The sequence below is a fragment of the Crinia signifera genome, chromosome 6 (genome assembly GCF_055691185.1).
Source record: "Crinia signifera chromosome 6, ASM5569118v1, whole genome shotgun sequence".
In the NCBI taxonomy this organism is placed as follows: Eukaryota; Metazoa; Chordata; class Amphibia; order Anura; family Myobatrachidae; genus Crinia; species Crinia signifera.
Window position 1 is genome coordinate 136266600 of NC_139222.1, and position 25528 is coordinate 136292127.

General features: G+C 46.2%; 1 protein-coding gene across 1 annotated transcript in view; it reads left to right on the forward strand.

Annotated features, from left to right (window-relative positions):
- The first annotated feature begins 561 nt into the window (after positions 1–561).
- Positions 562–25528, forward strand: part of LOC146009653 (NXPE family member 4-like) — a 99309-nt gene continuing 74342 nt past the window's right edge. Inside the window, exons 1-2 of the mRNA XM_083150106.1 lie at positions 562–647; positions 22763–22824. Coding sequence (XP_083006232.1) covers positions 562–647; positions 22763–22824 — 148 coding nt within the window. The remainder of the gene's footprint in view (positions 648–22762; positions 22825–25528) is intronic.

Sequence of the window (25528 nt, forward strand, 5' to 3'; positions counted from 1 at the left end):
GGCATACTGCAATGGGCACTTCTCTGGGCATTGTGTAAGGGGAACTACTGGTGGCATTATGTGTATAAGCAGTAGTACTTGGGACATTACGCACAGCATAATGTCATATGGGCATTAAAGTGTGCAGCATATTGTGTAAGGGGAATTATAGTGTGTGGCACAAAGTGTAATGGGCATTATGTTGTGTGGCATAACGTGTAAGCACATCACAATATGTGGCATAATGTGAAATTGGCAGTAATGTGTGACATAATGTGTTATTGGCATTACCACGTGTGCCATAATGTATAATGGGCATACTGGTACAATTTTTTTTTCACTTTATTGAAACTTTTTATAAGCATCTCCATGTCATATTGCTTATATACCAATTCCACCTTTGATTGTACACCCGATGCAGCTAGCGATCAACCTGATTGACCAAAACTCCCACTCCGGACTCTGAGAACCACACATAACGGAGGGATGATGATACAGAGGTTTGGAACTTGAGTGAAGCGCATACTTCCGGGTATAGTGCTCTCCATGGAACCACCTATGGAACGCATCCTTCTGGTTACTATGCGTCCCAGTGACTTGAGCCGTAGAGACGGAAGTGACATCATCAGGCTGGACATCGGCGCAACATCGGCGAAACGCTGCACCAGGTGAGTGTGATCTTCACTGTTTTAAGCCCTATTTAAAGCAGCTTTTACACTTTGTTATTACTGACAAAAAATCTGATAAAGATTTGAAACGTTGGAATCTACCACAGTTTGGTCGGTACTTGTGTATTATCACAGCGCCCAAGATTTTCATCGCAGGGCATCTCATGCGATGCGATCCGATTTTTAATTGTATGGATATGGCATGCAATTTTTTTATTGGACAAGCACCCTGATGGGTGCTTACTATGTTAAATGCACCCCATTGTCAACGCCACCCCTACTATCAACGCCAACCCGAAGCATGGCGAGTGCAGCGGTACGCATCCTCCGACCTTTTCATACCCCCACTATCCACGTCGGCGTGGAGTTGATTTTAGATAGTGTGGCGAGCCACCGAGCCCGAATTGTGGTGAACACAGCGAGCCCGGCGAGGGGCGTGGATTACTTCACATGTATTCTGCGTCCGCTCGCCACGCTTCAGGCCCGCTGCGCTCGCCACACTATCTGAAATCATCTCCACGCTGACATGGATAGTGGGGGGTATGAAAAGGTCGGAGGATGCGTACCATTTTAAAGGTCGGAGGATGCGTGCCATTTTAACGGCATGCGATGCTATGCAATATTTTATTGTACTGTGCGGGTGTTTTGACCCGAAAATCGCATTGCATCGCATACCACTAATTAAGGTATGCAATGCGATGGGCTCCGTGATAATACACAAGTCCCGTTTGGTCTATTTATTTACTGACAAACTGGTTGAGTGCTTCCTGCTCCATATTGACTATTTTCAACAGACAAACAGCCTGGGAAAGGCACCGGGGCATGATTTCTGTCAAAAAAGGAGTGCCGGCCATATATATTTCATCCTCATATATGCGGCCACAGCTTATGCTACAGATCTTACGTAGGACTCTAGGCGTACTATGTCACTACCCTGGGTCCCCGCCACTACCCTCCTGTGTCTATTACCTTTAGAAAAGTTGTGGCAAGTGAAGGTGATCTTGTCAGATCACTTAGAAAAGGGTCTGAAATCGCCCCATGTGTACGCCCCTTAAGGCTTTAGGAGGTGAGTTCATGAACATGTTCCCCCTCCCTGAGAGGTGCTCTCCCTCCTCCCATTATTCAGAATTATACATGGGCTGAAAACTTCATATACATATTTTTTAAGTATATGTATTCAAAGTAATCAGCCCTGTTTCCTGCAGTGTCCATGGCTGAATTGCTTGGGCGGCGCAACACTAGTGATTAGGTAGAAACACGTGCAGCTTCAAGTTTGACAGGTATACTGATGTAGTAACCCCGCCTACTGTTATGCTGGACACGCCCATTTTGGTTTGGTGCCACCCACATGAGGCCGCTTCCAGAAATTTTCCAGGGCCACTTTTGGTCCCCAATCCGCCCCTGGTTGTACCCAAAATACGGGGGACAAAATGACTAGGGGTCCCCCGTATTTTAAGAACCAGCCCCAGGCCAAACCAGCCATCAGGGTAATGTCACAGCCGGGGGACACTTATTATATAAGTTCCCGCGGCCAAAAAATCACCCTACTGACCAGTCAGCCTGGCCAGGGGACCTGGGGGAGTGGGGACCCCCGAATAAAGGGGTCCCCCCCTCCAGGACTTACCTGATCAGGCTAAAGCCTGCTGCTGTCCCCGGTTGCCCTGGAGCGTTGGCCACCGGACAGATTGAGTGTAAAAAAATAGATTAGAAAACTATTGTTTTTAACTGTGGAACTATGAGTCCCAGCAAGCCTCCCCCACAAGCTGGGACTTGGAGAACCACAAGTCCCAGCCTGTGGGGCATTAAAGGGCCCGCTGGCACTTGTAGTTCCACAGTAAAAAAAATAGTGAAATAAACACACACTGACACACAATAAAAATAAAACTTTAATACATCCAAAGCCCATACATACTGATACTTACCTATCTTGAGCCCGTAGGTAGGTCCCTGGGTCTTGGTCCGGTGCCTTGTCCTGCTCCATGTCGGTGGTCGGCTCCATGTTGGCGGCGTCTGTGTCGGCGTCCATCCGGGTCCGAAGAAATATATGGGGGACCTGTGGAAGGAAATCCAACTTGGGCCTCTCCCCTCAGGAGTTTGGTACCCATTCCTTCCGGATAGGGGCGGCTACATCTGCTGCTGCGACTGGCCGATCTGTAGGCGATATTAAGATGATAGGTAGATGGTGCTCCGCTAGCTATAAGAAATATATTAGGCTGCACCTCCTGCCCTGAGCACTCCAGTGCTTGTTTATTATTGGTTATGGTTGACTTCTGATCCTTTGTTACCCCTACCCTTGGGGATTAGCTACGCTATTAGCTATGCAACCTACTTGGGGATTAGCTATGTTCTGCTGTTGGGCCAGCGTCCAGAGTTTTCTGACCTTTTGATTTGGCTATAGTCTTAATTAAGAGTCTGCCTCTGGGGAGGGGGCGAGTTTTCCTTGCTCTCAATCCATTAGATGGTTGGGTGTTAGGGGGATGTCCTGGGGGGCTTTGAAGGCGTTCCTGATGGTGAACGTCCGAAGGTACGGTTTGCCCAAGGTCTTGGTACTTCATCTAGGTGTCAACGACCTTGGGAAAATGTCCCAGTTGAAATTGCGGGCCCTGATCTTGAGTGTTCCAGCGGTCAAAAGAGCTGCATGGCCATGCTTCTTGTTGGTTTGGTCATTTATAGTTCCCCGTCTCTGTTGGAGAGGGGCTAGGGATGCTAAGGTGGTTGATGAGGCCAGACAGAAGCTTAATTCAGCAGTTGCTTGGTGGGTTCTATCGGCCGGTGGTGCAGTTTTACCACATGCAAGGATTAAGTTTAAGTGCCGTCACCTTTTTCGGCCTGATGGGGTTCACTTAGAGAAGGAAGGTTTACTACGGTGGTTTAGCTGGTGGCAGGGCTGTTACCCTGGGCTCAGGGTCCATGCCTTGACGGGAAAGAACAGCAGGTTAAAAGTTTTAGCCTTCATTATCTGTTTATGCAATGTATATAGATTGTTTTTTATATATATATTGTTTTATATATTCATTAACTTAGGCCTTTTGCTTGATCACCCGCTCGGGGGCAGCGACCCCACCCGGCTGGGTGGGTAGTCATTGCAGTAGGTTAAGTGGATACCGCTTGGTAGGGTAGTTTTGATTACGTATGCAATGAGTGGGGGTGGAGTTTAGTTAAGTAGCCGTTCTTTCTTGGCCACCATTATTTAATTAGTTTACGAAATCAAACTAGCTTAAAAACTTGATAAATAAATCAGCTAACAATTTCTGCCAAACCTATGTCTCCGAGTCTTTATTTCAGGTTTAGTTAAGTAAGTTAAGTAGTGTTAAAGGTTGGACATGCTAGGGGTACACACACATAAGGTGCTAGGATGTTTAAAGCCCATTACAGTAGGGATATAAGTTACAAATTATGTTGAAGAATATTGAAAAAAAAAAAACAGGATCAGTAATAGCAAAGATCTCTTTAAAGAAACTGTATCTATAATGGGGGCGTGGCCTAACACACTATCTGAGAGGAAGCAACTTTAGGGAACTCCCAATTGGGAGACATTGTACTGCCCTTAAAGCCCACAGGATGCCTGGCACTGTGTTCCTCTCACTTTCTTGGTCCTCAGGGCTCATGCTTTATTTAAGGGCACCATTCGCTGAGCCAGTAGAATTTCAATCTATGCAGTTTGCGGCCTAGGCCTCTGGGAGATACCGCATCCTTGAAGTCTAGGCTGTTCCTGGAAACGGAGCGCAGTCAGTGCAGACCTGGCCAAACTACGTTGGCACTGTGGGGACCCCTTTGGAGACCACTTGGGGTGAGCCTCTGGAGCCACATGTATTTGGCACAGGTGGATGAGAGACCCTTCTATTAGGTCCTATATTGCCTAATTTTATATTCCCTCCCTGTGACTGAGGATTTGGACTTCATGTATCATCAGTGTCTACCATCCAGCCTTCTACACCAGATCAGTCACCTTCTGTGAGATGCTGCCCTCCTTCTACTGTGAAAACTGGGGACTATGGATGCTGTGTTGGTCTGTGCAGGTATGTCCATTTCAGAAATCTCCTTAGCCATCTTGCGGTTACTCCTTTCACCTGGAGCCGGGGCCTCCTATCCTGTCTATTTTTATACCATATAGAAATTTTGATGTTGCTGCTTAATTGATTATGACTGTCTGCATTCATCACTCCTTTATGTTATCAGTATATTTCCAAATTAGGAGTGTTTATGCTGTTTAAGATAATGCCTACAGTATAAAGAATATTTCTCTCTCTCTCTCTCGCAAATTTACTAAGATGGGAGTACTATTGAAGATGGGAAGTTGCCTATTGCATTTGCAACCAATCAGATAATCTATTATTTTCTAGAAGGTGCTAAATAAAAAAGTACAATCTGATTGGTTGCTATATGCAACATATCTTCAATAGAACTCACATCTCAAGGTGCCCATACACGGTGCAATGAACTCTGTGCTTTTAGTACTAGATTGCATTGTATCTAGTACGAAAAGCATACAATGTGCTACAGCACCGTGTTTTTTGTACTAGATACAATGTAATCTAGTACCAAAAGCACGGGCTGCACAGACTTTATGTGCTGTGCGATGGGATGTGCACGGGAGAGCGCATCTCATTACACTGCTCTGTTGCACCGTGTATGGGCACCTTTAGTTAATTTAGTCACTGCCGACAAAGGTGAGAATGAGACCTGTCACAGTGCTGCTTGTACTGGGGAGGACAAAGTGATGCCTGTAAATCTTTTTAAACCCCCAATCTTCCTCCCCTCATCTTCCCTCACCCCATTGCCTTGCTTAGCATCCACATCTCCCCTGTTGATCACTCCCTCTCACCCCCCACACTCTCTCTCTCTATCCCCCTGTCTTTCTCTCACTACCCTTCTATGTCTCATCTCTCACTCCTCTCTTTTTCTCGCCTTTTTTCACTCTATTACCATCCATTTTTCTATTTTATCTCCCTCTATCTCTCACCCTCTCTACTGATGTCTCTACTCTTTTTCAATCTTGTCTGTTCTATCCCTCCATGCCTTCTCCCTCTCTCTATCCCCATGCACACAATTTTTCTAAACACTCTCTCATTCCCCCTCATCTCATTTATCTCTTTATCTCTCTCTGCCCCTAGTCTCTCTTTCTCATCTATATTTATCCTCCCCATGCTTCCCCTCTCTCTATTTCCTCCCTCTCTGACAGTCTTTCCCTGGCCATCTCTCTTTCCCTTGCACCCACTCTGTGTCACTTCCTGTCTCTTCAACTTTCTCTTTCCCTGACACCTCTCTCGTCCTTTCTCCCATTCCTCTACCTAACACCATCTCTCTCTCATTCTCTCTTTCCTTTTGACTCCTTTCTCTCCATGACACTCTCAGTCTCTTGCTACACTCTTTCTCTCTCCCTCTCTGACATTCTCTCTCACTCCAGCTTACAACCCTCCCTCTGAGTCTTGCTCATTCCCCTCTCTCTTACACCCACTCTCGCATCTCTTTATTTCTCTTATTCCTTCTTTTCCATAAAGCCCCCTCTCTTTCCATGACTACCACTCTCTCCTTCACTCACTCCTCTCTCTTGTTCTCTTTCATTCACTAACACTCTCTTGGGGCATGATGTACCTAGCACTGATGGCACATCCTGCTACTCATCACCATAATGCTCATTGCATATGTACTAAGATTTGCGATGAGCAGTGCAAAGGGCATCTCCTCCGCTAAGAGCTGCCCCTTGGGATCCCTGCTGCTGCCTTGTCTTTTGGTTCTGTGACCTGGGAGCATGTGAAAAGATACTTGCGAATGAGGGGCTTGCTGGGAGGGATCCATGTCAGATCCCACACATAGCAGCGCTGTAGAAAGAAGCCCAGCGCAGTGTCAAAAAATAACTGGGAAAATGTCCACCATGGTCATTATCTGGTGATTCATGCACAATAGAGGTGTCCTCGGGAATGTGACGTGGGTGCCATGTTTCTGGAAACCTGTGAAACAGATCCCCTACTAGAAGCAACTACTGTAGCTCACGAACATGAAAAGCACCGAAAAAAAGGTAAACGGGAAAAGAGCTGCCTCAAACTGTTTTTTTTTCCTTTGCCCCTATTACAGCGGAAGAGGATTTTTATTGAGCAAAGCAATACTGGCTTGGTTAGTGGGCTGAGTTGTTGTTGGTAGGCAGGGCCGGATTAACAATGGGCCTGATGGAGCTGTAGCTCCAGGCCCACTCTCCAAATAGGCCCATTTTGTAGATGAGGACTGGAGCTTTCCAACGAGCCCAGCCTTGCATCGCTAGCCCCCCGGGAACCGGAGATACCTCTAGGCAAATCTGGAACGTTTTCCCCATAGGATAACATGGGACCCGCTAATTCTGACCCCCCACCCAGTACGCTGCCAGTTCCCCCTTGGAATCACAGAAGCTCCCCCTTGGCAACGTGCATTGAACCGGCAATGAGCCTGGAACCCCTGGCAATGAGCACATAAGTAAGCAGCACTTATGTAGCATCATTTTAATTGGCATTATGGTGTTTGGCATAATACATAATGGAAATTATTGTGTGTGGTTTAACATATAATGGGCATTATGGTGTAAATTTTTAATGCGCACCTACGACGCGCAATGTCCATGTTTGTGAAGCATATTGTGAATTTTGGCTCAATCCGTTTGGTATAGTGTGTATTTTTGGCTCAATCCATGTTACAAAATGTTAATTCTGCCTTAATCTGTGTGGTTTATGTGAATTTTTACTCAATCTGTGTGCCATAGTGTGAGTTTTGGCTCAGTCGGTGTGAATTTTGTCTCATTCCATGTGGCATAATGTGTAAGAGGCAAGTACAGTATAAGGGGGTTACTATTGTGTTGCATGATTTGTATAAGGGGTATATGGTATGGTAAATTTAGGTGACCACATAAAAGGTGCTGAAATGTTGTCTACCAAGTTTTGGCTTTCAGTATTTTTTTTATGACTGGAATGCCACCTCAACCCGCAAGTAACTTAGGACCTCAGCGTCCTGTGGGTGCACCTTTGGAGGGCACCCGGCAATATATCTCCCTGCATCCTGTGAGTGTCGGAATTTGTTGCGCATAATAGGCCCTTGAAAATCGGAGAGATTTTTTTACTTAAAATGTATTGCACCCGCCAGCCTGTTTTATTTATATATCGCATCAGATCAATCACATGTAGCATGTGTGCTTAAGATATATCTGATGCTATCTGTCAGCACTTGATAGATCGCATCAGATATACTGTATCTTAAGTGAATCTAGTGAAAAATAAGCCGAGGATCAGATGCATTTCCCGGGAGAGTTCAAGAGAAATCTGATGCAACATTGCAGTAGAAACAACAATAAAAGTATTATACTGCGATATATGAGCTGATTTACCAGCAACTGGCTGAGGATTTGTATGTGAAAGGCCCTATAACAGATGGTCCAAAGTGGATAGGTCTTTTCATAGCTAGCAGCCAACCAAATAAAGTTTGGAAACCAGTTTAAAAAGAACTGACACCATATAGCCACATGATGGCAGCAGATAACTGACAATGAACCCACACCAATTGGCTACCAGTATTATCAACAATTTATGCCAAACCCAATAAGACATTTTAAGATTAACACCTGTGTAATTTTAACACACTATTCTATTTTCTTTCAAACACTACTTATATGTGTATACTTTTTTTGACTAAATTTGTGATTTTAACACTTATTATGTACATTCTTGTATTTTCTTGTTCTTGTATTTTCCCTGAGTATACTGAAAGGGAATATTAATGCATACTTAATAAAAGTCAAGTTTTAAAATTACTTAATAGTGCGTCCCCAATAACAGTCCCTTTCCTCTTTTCTGTATCAGTGCGATTTGGCCTGTTTTCACCCGATTCCTCCAGATCAGGCCGAGAAATCAGGTGAAATTGTGCCAAATCTCATTTGTTTGACATCCGAACTGAGCAGATGCGTGGTCCCATGTGCAATGGATCGGAGTAAGAGTTCGGACGTACTGCACATATTCTATGTGCAGTCATCAGGTGCTTTTTACCACGTGCAATGTATTACATCTGACTTCCCTTGAACTCCCCTGGCAGCTCCCCGGGAGTCCTTTTACATGTGATAAAGTCAGGCTTACCTACCCTCCCGCATTCAGTGGGAGGCTGCCGACCTCCCTCTGACCTGCAAAGCCCCACAGTCCCCCCAGTTTCTAGGGGTCTCCCTTAAAATCTGGACAGTGGGCGGGGCCTGAAGGGATTACAGGAGGAAGGGAGGTTGAGACCGCGCTCGTTCAAAACATGCAACAGGTGTGAATATATATTTAAATCGTTTAATAAAAAGATAGTTTTCTAAAACATACGGATATTACGGTAAAACATATAACTCATTAAAATTCAAGGTACCACAATGTAGCGATGAGAGCAAGGATAGTCACCCACAGTCCGCCTGTTTAGTGTCCTGTGTCCGTTCCTATGATGTCTCCAGATAAGCATCCCATAAGGATGACCAATTGCAGGGAAACTTGAAATTAGGAGAGATGCTGATCTCCAACCCAGGGAGTGCCTGATGTTATGAGGTGCTCTACCTGGTATGCTTGTAAAAAATGCCCTTAGGTTCCTGGAAGTGGGCCTGAAGGGAAACAACACAGCCAGCTACCACAGAGTCGTGGGTAGGTGGCCGCAGGGCCAGATTAAGGGGGGGGGGGCAGGGGGGCAGTGCCCCTGGGCCCCCTGTGGTTGGCATGTATTTTCCCAAAAAAATGTTTAGCTAAAGGTTTTGTGCATGGGAGTGGGGTAGTGCTGCAGCTTCACCTATCTCAGGGTTGCCGACCCTCCCGGAATTACCGGGAGTCTCCCGAAAATCGAGTTCCCCTCCCATCCCCCGGAAGGGTGGGCAACCATCCCGGAATCAGGGGGACCCCCACTGAGCCCCCGATCGCAGCATTTAAATGCCGCAATTCGCGCTTCTCAGAGGAGGGGGCGGAGCTAAAATGACACACTCGTGTCATTTTAGCCCCACCCCCTCCATGGAGATCAGTGATTTCGACTATTTCCTGTAATGGGGGTGGGGCTTAATGACGTCACAGTCAAGCCCCGCCCCCCGAACGGGTAATGAAAGTCTCCTCTCCGGGCTTCTCCCAGAGAGGAGCATTTGAAAGTTGGCAACCCTGACCTATCTGCTGATGTGAGAATAATTAATGATGCTGAGCATTGGGAGCTAAGGCACACTGACTGCACAAGTGTGCAGCGCATTACTGGGAGTTGACTAAGTCCTGTGAGACTTTGCACAAGAGTTCAGAGTGTCACGATCCGAGCTCTCAGACAGACTTTCTTTCCAGCTAAGTGCCTCCGCAGGTTCAGCTTGCGGTCCAGATGTCATCCCTGCCGGCGTCCTGTCTGCCGTGCGCCATCACCGCTGCCATCCTCCAGTCCTCTCAGCGCTGCTGAGTCCGCGGCTGCGCGGCCCACCGCTCTCCTTGTCCCCAGTGACAGTACTCAGTGTACGGCAATCCATCTGTCCGCCGCCATTGCTCCCAGTAACAAGCATGGTGTGCACAAACACACTTTCCCGCCATTGCAGACATGGGGGCTGCCATGTTCTTCCCAGTCACATGTTTGCTCTGTCCAATCCTGATGGTTCTGATCTCCCAGTCATACCTGCCCGGCCAATCCTGGCCACTCAGTGGGTATAAGTATGCTGGGAGCTCTCAGAACCATTGCTAGTGCTTCAGTTGTCTCCAGTGTATGGTCAGCTGTCCTTGTCTCCGTGCAAGTGTATTTCCTGCTGGTGTTGTCTTCTCTGCTGCAGTGTATTCCAGGCATTCCATCTCCTGTGAGGTCCAGGTTATTCCATCACCTGTGTTCCTGCTTCGACATCCCAGCGATCAAGCCTAGCTCCGGGACTCTGGTCCTTTCCGATGTTCCAACATCGCCCACCCTCGATACTCCGACATCATCTGTAAATCCGATACTCCGGATCTCCAGCTTCCAAGCTTCCGTCCGTCATCCCGGACCCACAGTCTCCTATCCGATGTTCCATCATCGCTCACCATCGATGTTCCATCATCGTCCATAAGTCCGATACTGCGGATCTCCATCCTACAGTTCCCGTCCGTCATCCCGGGCCCACAGTCTACCATTCAGTATCCGATGTTCCACCATCGATTCCACATCATCCATCTGTAAAGTATTGCTATCTGTACAGACTGTATATCATCTCCTGCATACTTTACTGCCTGTTTATATATACAACCATCTGCTAAATAAAACTCGGTTGTATTTTACCACTGACTATTTATTGGCTTCGGGTGCACTGTCGCGCATCCCATGCGCAAGGGTCCTCTCCAACCTCCCCGGTTCAGGTACCGGTCCAGGTCCCCACCAGAGGTCTCAGTCTCGTCGACTCAGACCCCTGGTGTGACAGTAAGCACTAGCCAAATGGATCCAGCCGCAAGCCAAGCATCACCATCCAGCCCTGTACAGCAACTGGCTGTTCGCTTGGATCAGCAAGAGGCTGCGCAGAGCCAAGTGATTCATTGTCTGCAAGATCTGTCTTCCCGGCTGGATAAACTACAGACCACTCTCAGTGGCCCTGAGCCTGTCAGTGAACTTCCAAGTGCAGTTCATCCTCCTGTAATGGCTGCTGCACCTCGCCTTCATCTGTCTGTCCCCACTAAGTCCCCTGCCGAGGTTTTCTCAATCAGTGTGAGATCCACTTTGAGCTGCAACCCAGCAACTTCCCTACTGAAAGGGTCAAGATCGCCTACGTCATCTCCCTCCTGTGTGGAGCAGCGTTAGAATGGGCGTTCCCTTTATGGGAAAGATCTGATGCCATCTTGTCTAACTACAAGGACTTTGTGTCAACATTCCGGCGCATCTTCGATGAGCCTGGGCGATCAGCATCCGCCTCCACTGAACTCCTCCGTCTCAGACAGGGATCCCGCTCCGTCGGGCAATATCTGGTCCAATTCCAGATTTTGGCATCTGAACTCTCCTGGTGTGATGGGGCCTTATACGCAGCTTTCTGGCATGGTCTATCCGACCGTATTAAGGATGAACTCGCTACCAGAGACTTACCCTCAGGTCTAGATGACCTTATATCATTATGTATCAAAGTAGACCTACGCTTTCGAGAAAGGGCTGTAGAACGTCACAAGAGTGCTCCAGTTAAAGTGCCAACTCCTCCGCCTTCTTTACCTGCTGCTCCCGTGGCTCATTCCAAAGAAGAACCAATGGAGATAAACCGCTTCCGTTTGTCCCCAGGAGAACGACGACGTCGTCGGTTGGCACAGCTCTGTCTGTATTGTGCCGATCCTGCACATCAAATTTCTGCATGCCCAAAGCGTCAGGAAAACTCCTCCTCCTAGCCCGTCAAGGAGAGGGTAGGCTAGGAGTAATTAAGTCCTCTCCATCAGCAACTGATTGCGTCCTTCCAGTTTCCCTACAAGTTGGTCAGCATTTCAAGACTGTCTCCGCACTTCTTGATTCCGGTGCCGCTGGCAACTTCGTCACTGCAGAACTGGTCCGCAAGTGGGGGTTGCCCACTGAAAGTCTTTCCAAGACTGTCTTCCTTACTGCTGTGGATGGCAGTAGGATTCCTGATGCGACAGTCTCCCGCAGAACTTTGCCACTTACAGTGAAAGTGGGAGTCCTGCACACTGAACTTTTGTCCTTCCTGGTTTTACCCCGAGCCACTCATGCTCTGGTTCTGGGTTTACCCTGGCTCCGTCTTCACAATCCTCGCCTTGATTGGAAGACATCCGAAATCCTTTCCTGGGATCCTTCCTGCTCCGGTACCTGTCTCCAAAAGGTACTCCCAGCTCGTCATTCTTCAGCCGATGCAGCAGACCTTCCGCCTCTTCCCTACCAAGAGTACTCAGATGTATTCAGCAAGTCTGGCGCTGATATTCTACCTCCTCACAAACCGTGGGATTGCCCTATCGACCTTATCCCAGGCAAAGAACCACCCAGAGGTAGAACCTATCCTCTCTCTCTTCCAGAGACTCAAGCCATGACCGACTACATCAAGGAAAATCTGGCAAAGGGATTCATTCGTCCTTCGACTTCTCCTGCTAGCGCAGGGTTCTTTTTCGTAAAGAAGAAGGATGGAGGCCTACGTCCCTGCATTGATTATCGCGGCCTCAATGACATCACAGTAAAGAACCGATATCCGTTGCCCCTCATCACCGAGCTGTTTGACCGTGTCAGCGGTGCAACCATCTTCACGAAACTCGACCTGAGGGGCGCATATAATCTCATCCGCATACGAGAGGGCGACGAGTGGAAGACGGCGTTTAATACCAGAGACGGCCACTATGAGTACCTCGTCATGCCCTTCGGGCTCAGCAATGCCCCAGCCGTGTTCCAGCACTATGTCAATGAGATTTTTCGGGACATTCTGTATCGACATGTAGTTGTATATCTCGATGACATTTTAATCTACGCCAATAACATCACAGAACATCGTTATTGGGTCAAAGAGGTTCTGTCCCGGCTGCGAGCTAATCATCTCTACTGCAAACTGGAGAAGTGTGTCTTCGAGGTGAAGTCTATACCCTTCCTAGGGTACATTGTCTCCGGTTCTGGTCTACAAATGGACCTAGGAAAACTGCAGGCCATCCAAGATTGGCCAATTCCCTCTTCGCTGAAAGGTATTCAACGTTTCCTGGGTTTTGCCAATTATTACAGAAAATTCATCCGTAATTTCTCTTCTATTGTGGCACCCATCACTGCCCTAACGAAAAAAGGGTCTAATCCAGCGAAGTGGCCGGCAGAAGCCATCGAAGCCTTCCATCTGTTGAAACAGAGGTTCACTTCAGCCCCTGTCTTAAGACAACCTGATACCACCTTGCCCTTTATTCTCGAGGTTGACGCCTCCTCCGTGGGTGTTGGGGCAGTCCTCTCGCAGAAAGCGCCCGATGGACGTCTTCATCCCTGTGGGTTTTACTCTCGCAAGTTCCTGCCTGAAGAGCGTAACTATGCCATCGGCGATCAAGAGCTCCTCGCCATCAAGTTGGCATTAGAAGAATGGAGATATCTTCTAGAGGGCGCTGTCCATGAGATCACAATAATCACAGACCACAAGAATCTTCTGTATCTCAAGTCTGCTCAATGTTTAAATCCCCGTCAAGCCAGATGGACACTTTTCTTTTCCAGGTTCCGATTCAAGCTGTTGTTCTGTCCAGGGACACAAAATCGAAAAGCTGATGCCCTTTCCCGCTCATGGGAGCAAGATAGTGAGTTAAAGTCCACACATCAACATTTCATTATTGATCCAGTGGCCTTCTCCGCAACGGGAGTTTCAAATCTCACGCCCCCTACAGGGAAAAGATATGTAAAGCCAGCTCTAAGGAAGAAGTTGCTTTGTTGGGCGCATTCTTCAAAATTCGCTGGCCATGCAGGCATTCAGAAAACTTACGAGTTTATCACCAGGTCCTACTGGTGGCCGTCCCTCAAACAGGATGTACAGGACTTTGTCTCCTCTTGTGCTAAATGTGCTCAGCACAAGACCAGTCGTCAGTCTCCTCCTGGGCAATTGATGCCACTGTCAGTGCCACATCGTCCTTGGACGCATATATCTATGGACTTTGTAACTGATCTTCCAGAGTCTGACAAGTTCACCACCATCTGGGTGATTGTTGATCGGTTCACCAAGATGGCTCACTTCGTTCCCCTCACCGGTCTTCCGTCAGCTTCCAAGCTGTCCCAGCTCTTCATCAAAGAGATATTCAAGCTTCATGGGCTGCCTCTTGAAATCATCTCCGATAGAGGAGTCCAATTCGTAGCCAAATTCTGGCGAAGCCTGTGCTCCCTGCTTCAAATCAAGCTAAAGTTCTCCACAGCCTATCACCCTCAAACAAATGGCCAAACGGAGAGGGTGAATCAGGACCTTGAAGCATTTCTCCGCACATATGTCTCTTCCTCCCAAGATGACTGGGCTCAACTTCTTCCATGGGCAGAATTCTGCCATAATAACCAATATCATTCTTCATCAAATGTCACTCCATTTCTTGCCAACTATGGGTTTCATCCTCGAGTTCCTGACTTCACTCTGCAACCTGTGTCCTCTGTTCCAGCGGTCGACACGACCATCCGGCAATTCAGTAAATCCTGGAAGCTCATTCGTTCTTCACTCCTGAAAGCTTCAAGCAGGTACAAAAAATTTGCCGACAGGAAACGCAGAGCTGTGCCAGCCCTCCGTCCAGGAGATCGTGTCTGGTTGTCAACCAAGAATCTTCGATTGAGAGTGCCATCTATGAAGTTCGCTCCCCGATATATTGGTCCATTTCCAGTTGAGCCAGTCGTCAATCCTGTAGCTTACAAGCTCAAGTTGCCGCCTTATTTGAAAGTTCCAGCTACATTCCACATTTCGCTGCTCAAGCCGCTGGTTCTGAATCGCTTTCATTCCAAGCTCCCCAAGGCTCCTAAGGTTTGCACCCAGCGTGGAACAGAATATGAGGTCAGTAAAATCTTGGACTCTCGCATCCGATATGGTCGTCTGCAGTATTTGATCGATTGGAAGGGCTACGGCCCCGAAGAACGATCATGGACCAATGCCATCGATGTCCATGCTCCCAGACTCATCCGAGCGTTCCACTCCAAGTTTTCCCGCAAGCCTAAAAGGTGTCCTGGGGCCACCCTTAAAGGGGGGGGTGCTGTCACGATCCGAGCTCTCAGACAGACTTTCTTACCGGCTAAGTGCCTCCGCAGGTTCAGCTTGCGGTCCAGATGCCATCACCGCTGCCATCCTCCAGTCCTCTCAGCGCTGCTGAGTCCGCGGCTGCGCGGCGCACCGCTCTCCTTGTCCCCAGTGACAGTACTCAGTGTACGGCAATCCATCTGTCCGCCGCCATTGCTCCCAGTAACAAGCATGGTGTGCACAAACACACTTTCCCGCCATTGCAGACATGGGGGCTGCCATGTTCTTCCCAGTCACATGTTTGCTCTGTCCAATCCTGATGGTTCTGATCTCCCAGTCATACCTGCCCGGCCAATCCTGGCCACTCAGTGGGTATAAGTATGCTGGGAGCTCTCAGAACCATTGCTAGTGCTTCAGTTGTCTCCAGTGTATGGTCAGCTGTCCTTGTCTCCGTGCAAGTGTATTTCCTGCTGGTGTTGTCTTCTCTGCTGCAGTGTATTCCAGGCATTCCATCTCCTGTGAGGTCCAAGTTATTCCATCACCTGTGTTCCTGCTTCGACATCCCAGCGATCAAGCCTAGCTCCGGGACTCTGGTCCTTTCCGATGTTCCAACATCGCCCACCATCGATGCTCCGACATCATCTGTAAATCCGATACTCCGGATCTCCAGCTTCCAAGCTTCCGTCCGTCATTCCGGACCCACAGTCTCCTATCCGATGTTCCATCATCGCTCACCATCGATGTTCCATCATCGTCCATAAGTCCGATACTCCGGATCTCCATCCTCCAGTTCCCGTCCGTCATCCCGGACCCACAGTCTACCATTCAGTATCCGATGTTCCACCATCGATTCCACATCATCCATCTGTAAAGTATTGCTATCTGTACAGACTGTATATCATCTCCTGCATACTTTACTGCCTGTTTATATATACAACCATCTGCTAAATAAAACTCGGTTGTATTTTACCACTGACTATTTATTGGCTTCGGGTGCACTGTCGCGCATCCCATGCGCAAGGGTCCTCTCCAACCTCCCCGGTTCAGGTACCGGTCCAGGTCCCCACCAGAGGTCTCAGTCTCGTCGACTCAGACCCCTGGTGTGACACAGAGGCTGAGAGGCTTGTGCTGAACTCTGCTTGGTGGAGCTCATCATATGCTTCTCAAGCCCATGAAGGACAGCAGCAGCAGCCTTGTCATTGGAGGGTTAAAAATTAGAGGCAGCGCCGGTCAGGGCTCCTACAGAGTAACGTACAGAGGGACAAACACAGGCTTTTCATGTGCCTTTACTCTGTTTTGACAGTGTAATATTCTCAGATAGGGCTCTACTTCATTACTGAAGCTGGTCACACCCACCTCGCTCACAACATGCATCAGGAGTCTCCTCTGCCTGCTGCAAGCGCTGCCTCCTCTCCACCAGAGTGCTGTGAGTACTTTGGCTGTGTATAATGGCAGTGGGGGCTGTGTAAAATGGGCAGTGGGGGCTGTATATAATGGGCAGTGGGGGCTGTGTACAATGGGGAGTGGGGGCTGTGTATAATGGGCAGTGGGGGCTGTGTATAATGGCAGTGGGGGCTGTGTATAAATGGGAGTGGGGGCTGTGTATAATGGCAGTGGGGGCTGTTTACAATGGGGAGTGGGGGCTGTGTATAATGTGCAGTGGGGGGCTGTGTATAATGGCAGTGGGTGCTGTGTATAATGGGGAGTGGGGATATGTATAATGGCAGTGGGGATTGGGGACTTTGTATAATGGGCAGTCGGGGTTGTGTATAATGGGCAGTGGGGGTTGAGTATAATGGGCAATGGGGGCTGTGTATAATGGCAGTGCTTGCTGTGTATAATGGCAATGGGGGCTGTGTATAGTAGGAGTGGGGTCTGTGTATAAATGTATGCAGTTATCCATTGGCCAAGTTTATAGTGCCTCTACTCTTTTTTGACAGTGTAATTTTCTCCTGTTCAGTTTGCAGCCAGTAATGACAAGTGCAAGTGGGCCCCCCTGTCTAAAGTGACCCTGGGCCCCCATAAGGCTTAATCTGGCCGAGTTTCTGCAGTGCGCGCTGACAGGAAGGGGGAAATTTACTAAAGGAAATTTGTAAAAAAAATAGGTGTATTTGTATCCATAAATACACTTATTTTTGACATTTACTATCCCGAAAATACAGCAATTCGTAGTCGTATTGATAGCACGTCAGAGGGAAGACCACAGTGCGCGCATGGGCTCTGGACGCACCCGGAAACGGTGATCGGTCCAGAGATGAATAAGAAAATATATCCTTACACCTAAACAGGAAGCCCAATGCGTTCCAAAGCTCCGATACCGGATATCCAGTTTCTATGTAAATGTTGTTCTATGTTTGATATTCTTTTTTTTTTTTGCAATGCTCGTTATCAGTGTTAATGATCATATATAAATATATATCTTCTCTGCTCATGCGATCCTTCTATTAATTCCATATTTTGATGTACCCTTTTGCTAAATTATGCATAAGACAGGTGCCAATTAGGTAGCTCATTATCATAACAACACAGGTATTTAAACCCTGAAGCCACAATGCTTCCATACACATTGAAAAAGCCTTTTCTACAGGCGAAACACATTGGTGGAGGAGAGGGAACCCACAGTCCCATACTAATTGCCACAAGCATTGGGAGATTTTATCTGAGTCCGAACCAGCCTATCCTGCATCCATCTTGTCCTTTATCCCAGTTTTGGAGGATTTGTCCTGGGTATACCAGAGTGGACGCCTTACCATCTGGCCGGGGAACGTTACCCCCTTAACATACCGCCATCCTATTAGGAACAGGACCCCCCATCTAACGGGACTACAATAAGGACATCCTAAAGGCACCATAGGAACGGATCTCACCTTCCACTCCCCAAAGAAATTGGACTGATCTCTAACTGTTATTCCCTCCCTAAAGCTCTATCCATTCGAGCACTTAATGCCATCTAGTGTTGTTACTCATGTCCATTCAGTTTTTATTCACATTTTTTATTATGTATTAATAAATAGTTTTTATTGATTTATATTGGCACCTGTCTATAAATACAATTGTCACATACATTTATCAGCGCAGTGTACACCATTCATCTGTCTTGTTCCATTTAGTACTGCGTAGTTGCTGGCCCTTGTCTCCGTGATGGAGCTGAGGCTGTGCGGGGCCCTTCATATCCAACAGGGTGAAGCACCGGGCATACGTTCCTGCCCGGCGCAGAATTTTTGCCTGCACCCAGCTGGAGAGGAGATGGTCCGACTTAAGGAGGCGGCAGCCCGAGCTACTCCAGCGTCTCTGGTGATGAATCCAATGCTGTGTGTATTTCAGCATTAAACACATAATCGCCGGTGTATGCACTATTTTTACCATTATTAACAAAACTAAAATGTAAAGAATAAGTGGGTGTCAATTAGGTTGATTGATTGTCAATGAGAATAATTGGTTGTCAATGATCTTTAAATGGAATATACAATCTGTGTGATACTTGATAATTGACATACAGTCATGTGGATATAATATTAAGTTGTATATGGATATTAAGTTAGTTATTTTTTTTTTCACTTTCATTTCCCTCATCCATTGCTTAATTGGATCATATATAGACAGCACAGGAATAAGCAGCACAGGCCCGTGAGGAAGAGGCCCATTCCCATACCCACTCCCATACCCACTCCCAATCCCCTACCCACTCCCAATCCCCTACCCACTCCCAATCCCCTACCCACTTCCAAACCCCTACCCACTCCCAATTCCCTACCCACTCCCATTCCCCTACCTACGCCCATTCATCTACCCACGACCAATCCCCTACCCACTCCCAAACCTCTTCCTTCAGCCTCCCTTCTCCACCCACCTACCCTCCTCTAACCGAAACCCCACTCCCACCACCCAACTACCCTCCACCCACCAACCAGGCCGAAGAAATGGGAGCAGACGTTGGAGAAAGTGGTAAGTATACATTATAACTCATGCACTTGATTAGCGGTATGTGTTATATATTTTTACTTACATTATGGACTATGGCATAAATGGAGTATGGGGACATTGTTAAAAAATGGTTTGTGTCTATAGACAATTCTAATCCAGGTATGGGCAGAAAACAACGATATTAACCAAGGCCATAATGTATCCATTAGCCTGTTGGATATAAATTTTAAAATCCTGATGCCAGCAATGCCCCACAGTGCCAACAATGCCCCACAGTGCCAGCAACAAGTATGCCCCACAGTGCCAGCAATGCCCCACAGTGCCAGCAATGCCCCACAGTGCCAATAACAAGTATGCCCCACAGTGCCAGCAATGCCCCACAGTGCCAGCAATGCCCCACAGTGCCAGTAACAAGTATGCCCCACAGTGCCAGTAACAAGTATGCCCCACAGTGCCAGCAATGCCCCACATTGCCAGCAATGCCCCACAGTGTCAACAATGCCCCACAGTGCCAGCAACAAGTATGCCCCACAGTGCCAGCAATGCCCCACAGTGCCAGCAATACCCTACAGTGCCAACAACAAGTATGCCCCACAGTGCCAGCAATGCCCCACAGTGCCAGCAACAAGTATGCCCCACAGTGCCAGCAATGCCCCCACAGTGCCAGCAATAAATATGCCCCCACAGTGCCAGCAATGCCCCCATAGTATTTCCCAGCAGCAGCACATTCACCATTGACGCTGCTGCTGGGGAGAGGACAGTCCAGTGTCCCCCTGCCATGTAGCTGCCGCGCTGCTTCTCTCAGGGAAGGAGAGTACAGCACACTGCGTATCTCTCCTTCCCTTCACTGTGACTGGGCTGCCCGCCAATCAAAGTTCGCGGGCCGGCTCCTGATTGGCTGCCGGCCCGCAAGCTCTGATTGATTGGCGGACGGGCGGGCAGTCACAGGAAAGCACAGTGAGGGGTAGGAGAGATGCGCAATGCACTTTCCTCCCCTCCAGCGACCTGTCTGACTGCTGCGGCCGCCATTGCAGGCCGGGCCGCGGCGTACCCCCAAGCGTGTGGACGCGTACCATCAGGGGTACGCGTACCACAGGTTGGGAAGCACTGACATAGTGTATAGATTATATTTATGAAAAAAGGGAAGTACTCATAATAGTAGTAGCTTTACAGTACATTGCTGACTGGTAAGGCTTGTCAAGTTAGACAGAGGTTCAAGTCTAGGTGGCCTTTTTAAACATACATTGTTAATTTATTTTATAAGCAACAGATTTAATACAGTAAACAACTGTGTGTGTGTCACCATCATAGTAGTTAGTTTAATGTTGAAAGCAGTAGCCTCTGGAATTGTGTGAATGTATGATTTTTGATGCTGTAGGTCATTTGGACATATTTTATGGATCACAATACAAAATGTATACATGAATCAATCAATAGTAATGTGGAACCCCCTTTAACATGCCTAAAGATAACCAGAGGCAAGTCCACGAGGGCGTCCGAGGAACACTCCTAAAGATGAGGGAGCACCTCCTCATGCTGGCACAAGACCTTCAGGACCTCACAGACCTTCTGATTTAATTTTTTTTTGTTATAATAAATAGTTCTGGACAGTTAGAAGTTGTTTGTGTGTTCTTGTTTAATTTAACACAATTTATTAAAATTGTTTAATATTTTTAGGGCACTTGCAAAAGGTAGATACTGTATAGAGATGTGTGATTGCATAAAGTGGAAGAATGTGAAGGGTAATGAATAAATGTTGCTGAAGGTGTGGTGGTGTGTGTGTGTGTGTGTGTGTGTGTGTGTGTGTGTGTATGTCTGCACAGCAATCTAGCTTTATTATAGTGCACAATTCATTGCATGACAAAATTAGATAATTATTAAAAAAAAGAGAACGTTAGCCAGTATGTACAATGAATTACACACGTACTGTGTTTTAAACTGTAGGTATTTTACATTTATTATGTGTTACTCACAATTTGTTAATTTTTAGTGATTACATTTGCCTTGCAATTAATATATAGTATGCATACATAAACACAGGTAAAAGTGCAACAATGAACTAATAAAACTTAACATGATGTAAGGGTTAATCTCAATTGGAAGTAATGTGTTTAAGTGTCAATTAGAAAGTAATTGATTACAATTAAAAATAATATATATGTTACGAGGTAGCCTAAATGGATAAGTGTGTAATGTGGGTGATGCATGATTTCCGAATAGATTTGTGAGGTGGGTGCAACAACGCCAACTCGGTGCGTATGGTCAGCTTTCTGTCCATTCGGACGTAGTAGGACTGTGCAGAATCTTTGAGTTCCAACCGCACACGGACGTGTGGATGCAGTCCGAAGACACTCCCTCTTCTTTGAAAGTCCGTCCGAACGGATGCGGATGACATAAAGGCGTGTGAAGGTCCGATGTGCGTTGCATTCGGTCATTTCCGAATGAACGCACATCCAAAAGAGTCAACTAAAATAAGGGCCTCTGTGCTGTCTTTCTCTTTGTGCTCTAAACAGTATGCTGCTATAAATATCCTAGTAGCTATGCGTGTATACTTCAACTTTGTGTGCCTGGGCTCATAACCTGGAGCAAGTGATGTGTGAGCAGGTGTTATTATTGCACAGTTGTATAGGCACATACCAGACAATGATCTAAACTATGAACAGTCTAAATTCTTGGCCGGTGGTGTTGGTTTGTTAATAGATAGCAGGCACAGCTGTACTCATTGATATGTGTACACTGTTGATGGAGCAGACCTTGAGCAGTGTGACATGTTATACAGTATACCTCATTAGCTGTTGATGGTATGTATATTCTCATAAAGCCTCTGCAGACTTGCCTGAAGTGGGGGAATGAAGGGCCATTATGATGAAGACAAAGTTAGTACATTGGAACAGTAACATAACAATAGCCCCGTAGACCCCATGGTGTCGGGGAGGCACTGAGTGTGTGCACCGGTCTGTGGGGCTATGGTTATGCCCCCATACAGCAGACAGTTTTCAGGATTCTAGAGGAGGCGGCGGCCTCCTCTAGCATCCTGAAAAACTGTCTGCTATTAAGGGCAGCCATTTTGTGAGGGGCAGTTTTCATTAGGAGGAGCTCTAGGAGCACCGGACCGCGGCGCAGACCAGATCTGTGGGTCCCTGCCAAGTATGCGTTGGCGGTAGGGGAGGGGGGGGCGCATATTTACTAGTTATGCCACTGCATTGTAAAGTCCCTTTCCAAGAGAGTAGTCCAGGTGGGGAGATTTGGGGTATGGTGCCACATATGTCATCATTGCTGCTAATGGCCTTATGTTTTGCATTGATTTTGCACAATTTATAGTTAATAGTTTCATTGGGTCTCCCATAAATTCTTGGAGAGTAGACTGCTATGGTTGCAAAAACAAGTATATTTCATCAAAGATATGTTTCAAAATACATTTTGAGGGGCAGAAATGCACTTTTTATTTTAATGGTTCTTGGAAAATATCTGGTGATTTAGCAGTAAATGTCTCTAATAGCTACAGTATGCAATTAGATAACGTTTTATATCACAATCAAAACATTTTTTGTTCACAGATTGTCTTGTCTTCCACTTCTTTTATGTTTTCTTTTTTTTTTAGAAAAAATCTGGCAGTTGCTATTGAAAGCAATTTTGGAAACATTGTTGTATCGACATGTCCAAGTAAGTTTTTTTTTTACATCTGAATATTTCTGTAAAACAATTTTAACTAAATACATTTTGGCTAAATTATTAATTTGAGGTAAAGTGCTATTTTTTATTTAGTATTGTGATTGAGATTAGGACAAGTTTATCTCAACTGGGAAAAACTTAATTTTTAATGGGTCTGCTAACAAATTGTATATGAGAACCTTATTTAATAAAATATGTAGAAGAATTTTGTTGTATCACTTATGCTAACCATTAAACACAGCTTTAGCATTTCGGAGCCTTATTAAGGATTGTACTTAAGGGGTTCAGTTATGATATCCCGACAGTCAAAATCATGACAACCATTGGCTGGTGGTCAAAATACAGACAAGGTCAAAATCCAGACAGCGTCGAAATCCCGAGATTTTAAATGCAAACACGGTCAAAATGCCAACATTTAAAATGTCGACAGGTCAAAAAGTAGACATGTTTTTTTTTTTATTGCGTGTCGAGGTCGACATAGACACCATAAAAGTGTACCTCTCCATGCTTTGGGCCTAGCTGCACTCGGTGTACTATTGTATTCTAACTCTAAGCCCTCTTAGATGGGAAAGTATGAATAAACAAGTCAGTTTAACAGCAAAAATCATGAAAAACTCATGTTGACTTTTTGACCTGTCTACATTTTAAATGTTGGCATTTCAACCCTATTGGTATTTTGACCTTGTCTGTATTTTTACCATTGGCCAATGGTTGTCAGGATTTTGACTGTCGGGAAATTGCCTGCATCCCTACTTAAGTAGTCATTTGAACATAATGGCCTTGCTGTATGGCAGCTGACTACTGTCCATTTTTGTTAAATGTATAGCAGTTATGATAGTGTCTGAGCACTATCACTCCTGGGGCTTATGGATAATAGTTCTATGATCTTAAACTAGATTAAAAATATATATTAATACCTGCTGCAAGTGGCCTATAGGATTTGGTTGGAATCCAAGTTTACAGACAAAGGCAAGTATTCAATGCCGGGGGTGAGCGGTGACAGTGAGCAGGGCTGACTGCTCGCTGTCACCGCTCACCCCCACAGTATTCAACTGACAGTATTCAACTGATCCCCCTAATACGCTGATTCCCCCTTGGTCCGTTTTTGTATCAAGGGGGAATCGGCATATTTTGCTGCTGGCGCAGCGAAACTCATGGTGAAATGCTGCTGATCCACTGCATTAGCCATGGGTTTTGCTTTTTGGGGCAATCCTCGCTGTCCTGTGACAGCGAGGATTCCCCCAGAACGTTGAATAGGGAGATCGGCCGACGAGGGTGTTAAACAGCGGGGATCGCTGGTTTTCTGCAATCCTTGCTGTTTTACCCCCTTGCCGGCCACGGCGACCCCCATTGAATACAGCCCATTAATTAGAGGATTGTGGTCCCTGCGACTGGTATATACAGTAAAAGTAGAGGTGCAAAATAAAGAATGTTCTTAATTTAAATAAAATATATTTTATTTTGATAATTTCATTAATTTTAAATTGGTTTGATCTCCTGGTCAACAAGAATTCTCTTTTTTTCTCAATAAAGATTGATATTTATAAACACAGTAGATATCACATTTTAGACAGTAACACAATGTAGACTTTAAAAACTGACACAAATAATTCCATACAGTAAAACAGCAATGTAAAAATATAAAAGGAAATGATAAAAACTTTACAAAGGAAAGTAAACCACCGGTGTTGCTAAAGCAGCTGTATCGGGAGGGTGTGAGGCTCCCAAAAGGTACAGAAGCGAAAAATAGAAGATTTATGATACAGCGCTAGGTTTCTATTATAACAAATTTATTGCAAATAAATTAAAAACAATACATGAATAAAATAACACAATGTGTAATTCATATGAGAATTCTCAAAAAACATGGTATGGGGGATTTAAAACTGAGATTGGGTTCCAGCTAGTATTCAGATGTGTTGGAGAGAGTCAATTGTTATCCCAAGAACACCATGGAATATATAGTTACCAGAAATTGACGATGTCCTTGATTGAATGGGGGCTTGGACAAGGTCCCGGTGATTGCCCAGTTGTGGATGCCAATGATACTCCAATTTGGTATGGTGCAGTTTTGTGGTATAACTATACCCGGCTTGAGTCCTGCAGAATGGAGTAACCAATGAGGTCCAAGGTGATGGCAAAACAAAACTGGTCCGGATGACATCTGGTGTAGTGGCTCCAAATTGGAGAAAGGTGTGGAATGGGATTTCTCTCCAGAAATAAGAAGGATTACTGGTGCTGTTTCTCAACGCGTTTCGGCGTGTTCACACGCCTTCATCAGGAGCTGGAGTTTTTGGTGTGACTGAGGTCAGGGTTTATATACCCTAGATTGATTCGGGGAGTGATCTCAGATGCAGTCAATTAATTATACATTTTTTATTAAAACACAGATATTAATATTGCCCTCCCTGAAACAGTTATTCCCCGAAGGTATCCTCTTACAATTCTCCACTCTTCAGTCGCAGTATAATGTCCCTAAGCAAGATTTCTACAAATTCCTTCAAATACGCCACTGGTTATCCAATTCATTCCTATCTACATCTGGGGTTCCAGCCTTCCCTAGAATTCTATTCTCGAGACTGACTTCCCCGTTACATAAAGGAGGAATCTCCAGATGGTACGAATATCAAATTACCAAATCAAAGAAAGGGAAGCTACCAGCACATATTAAATGGGAATCAGACCTCTCTATTAC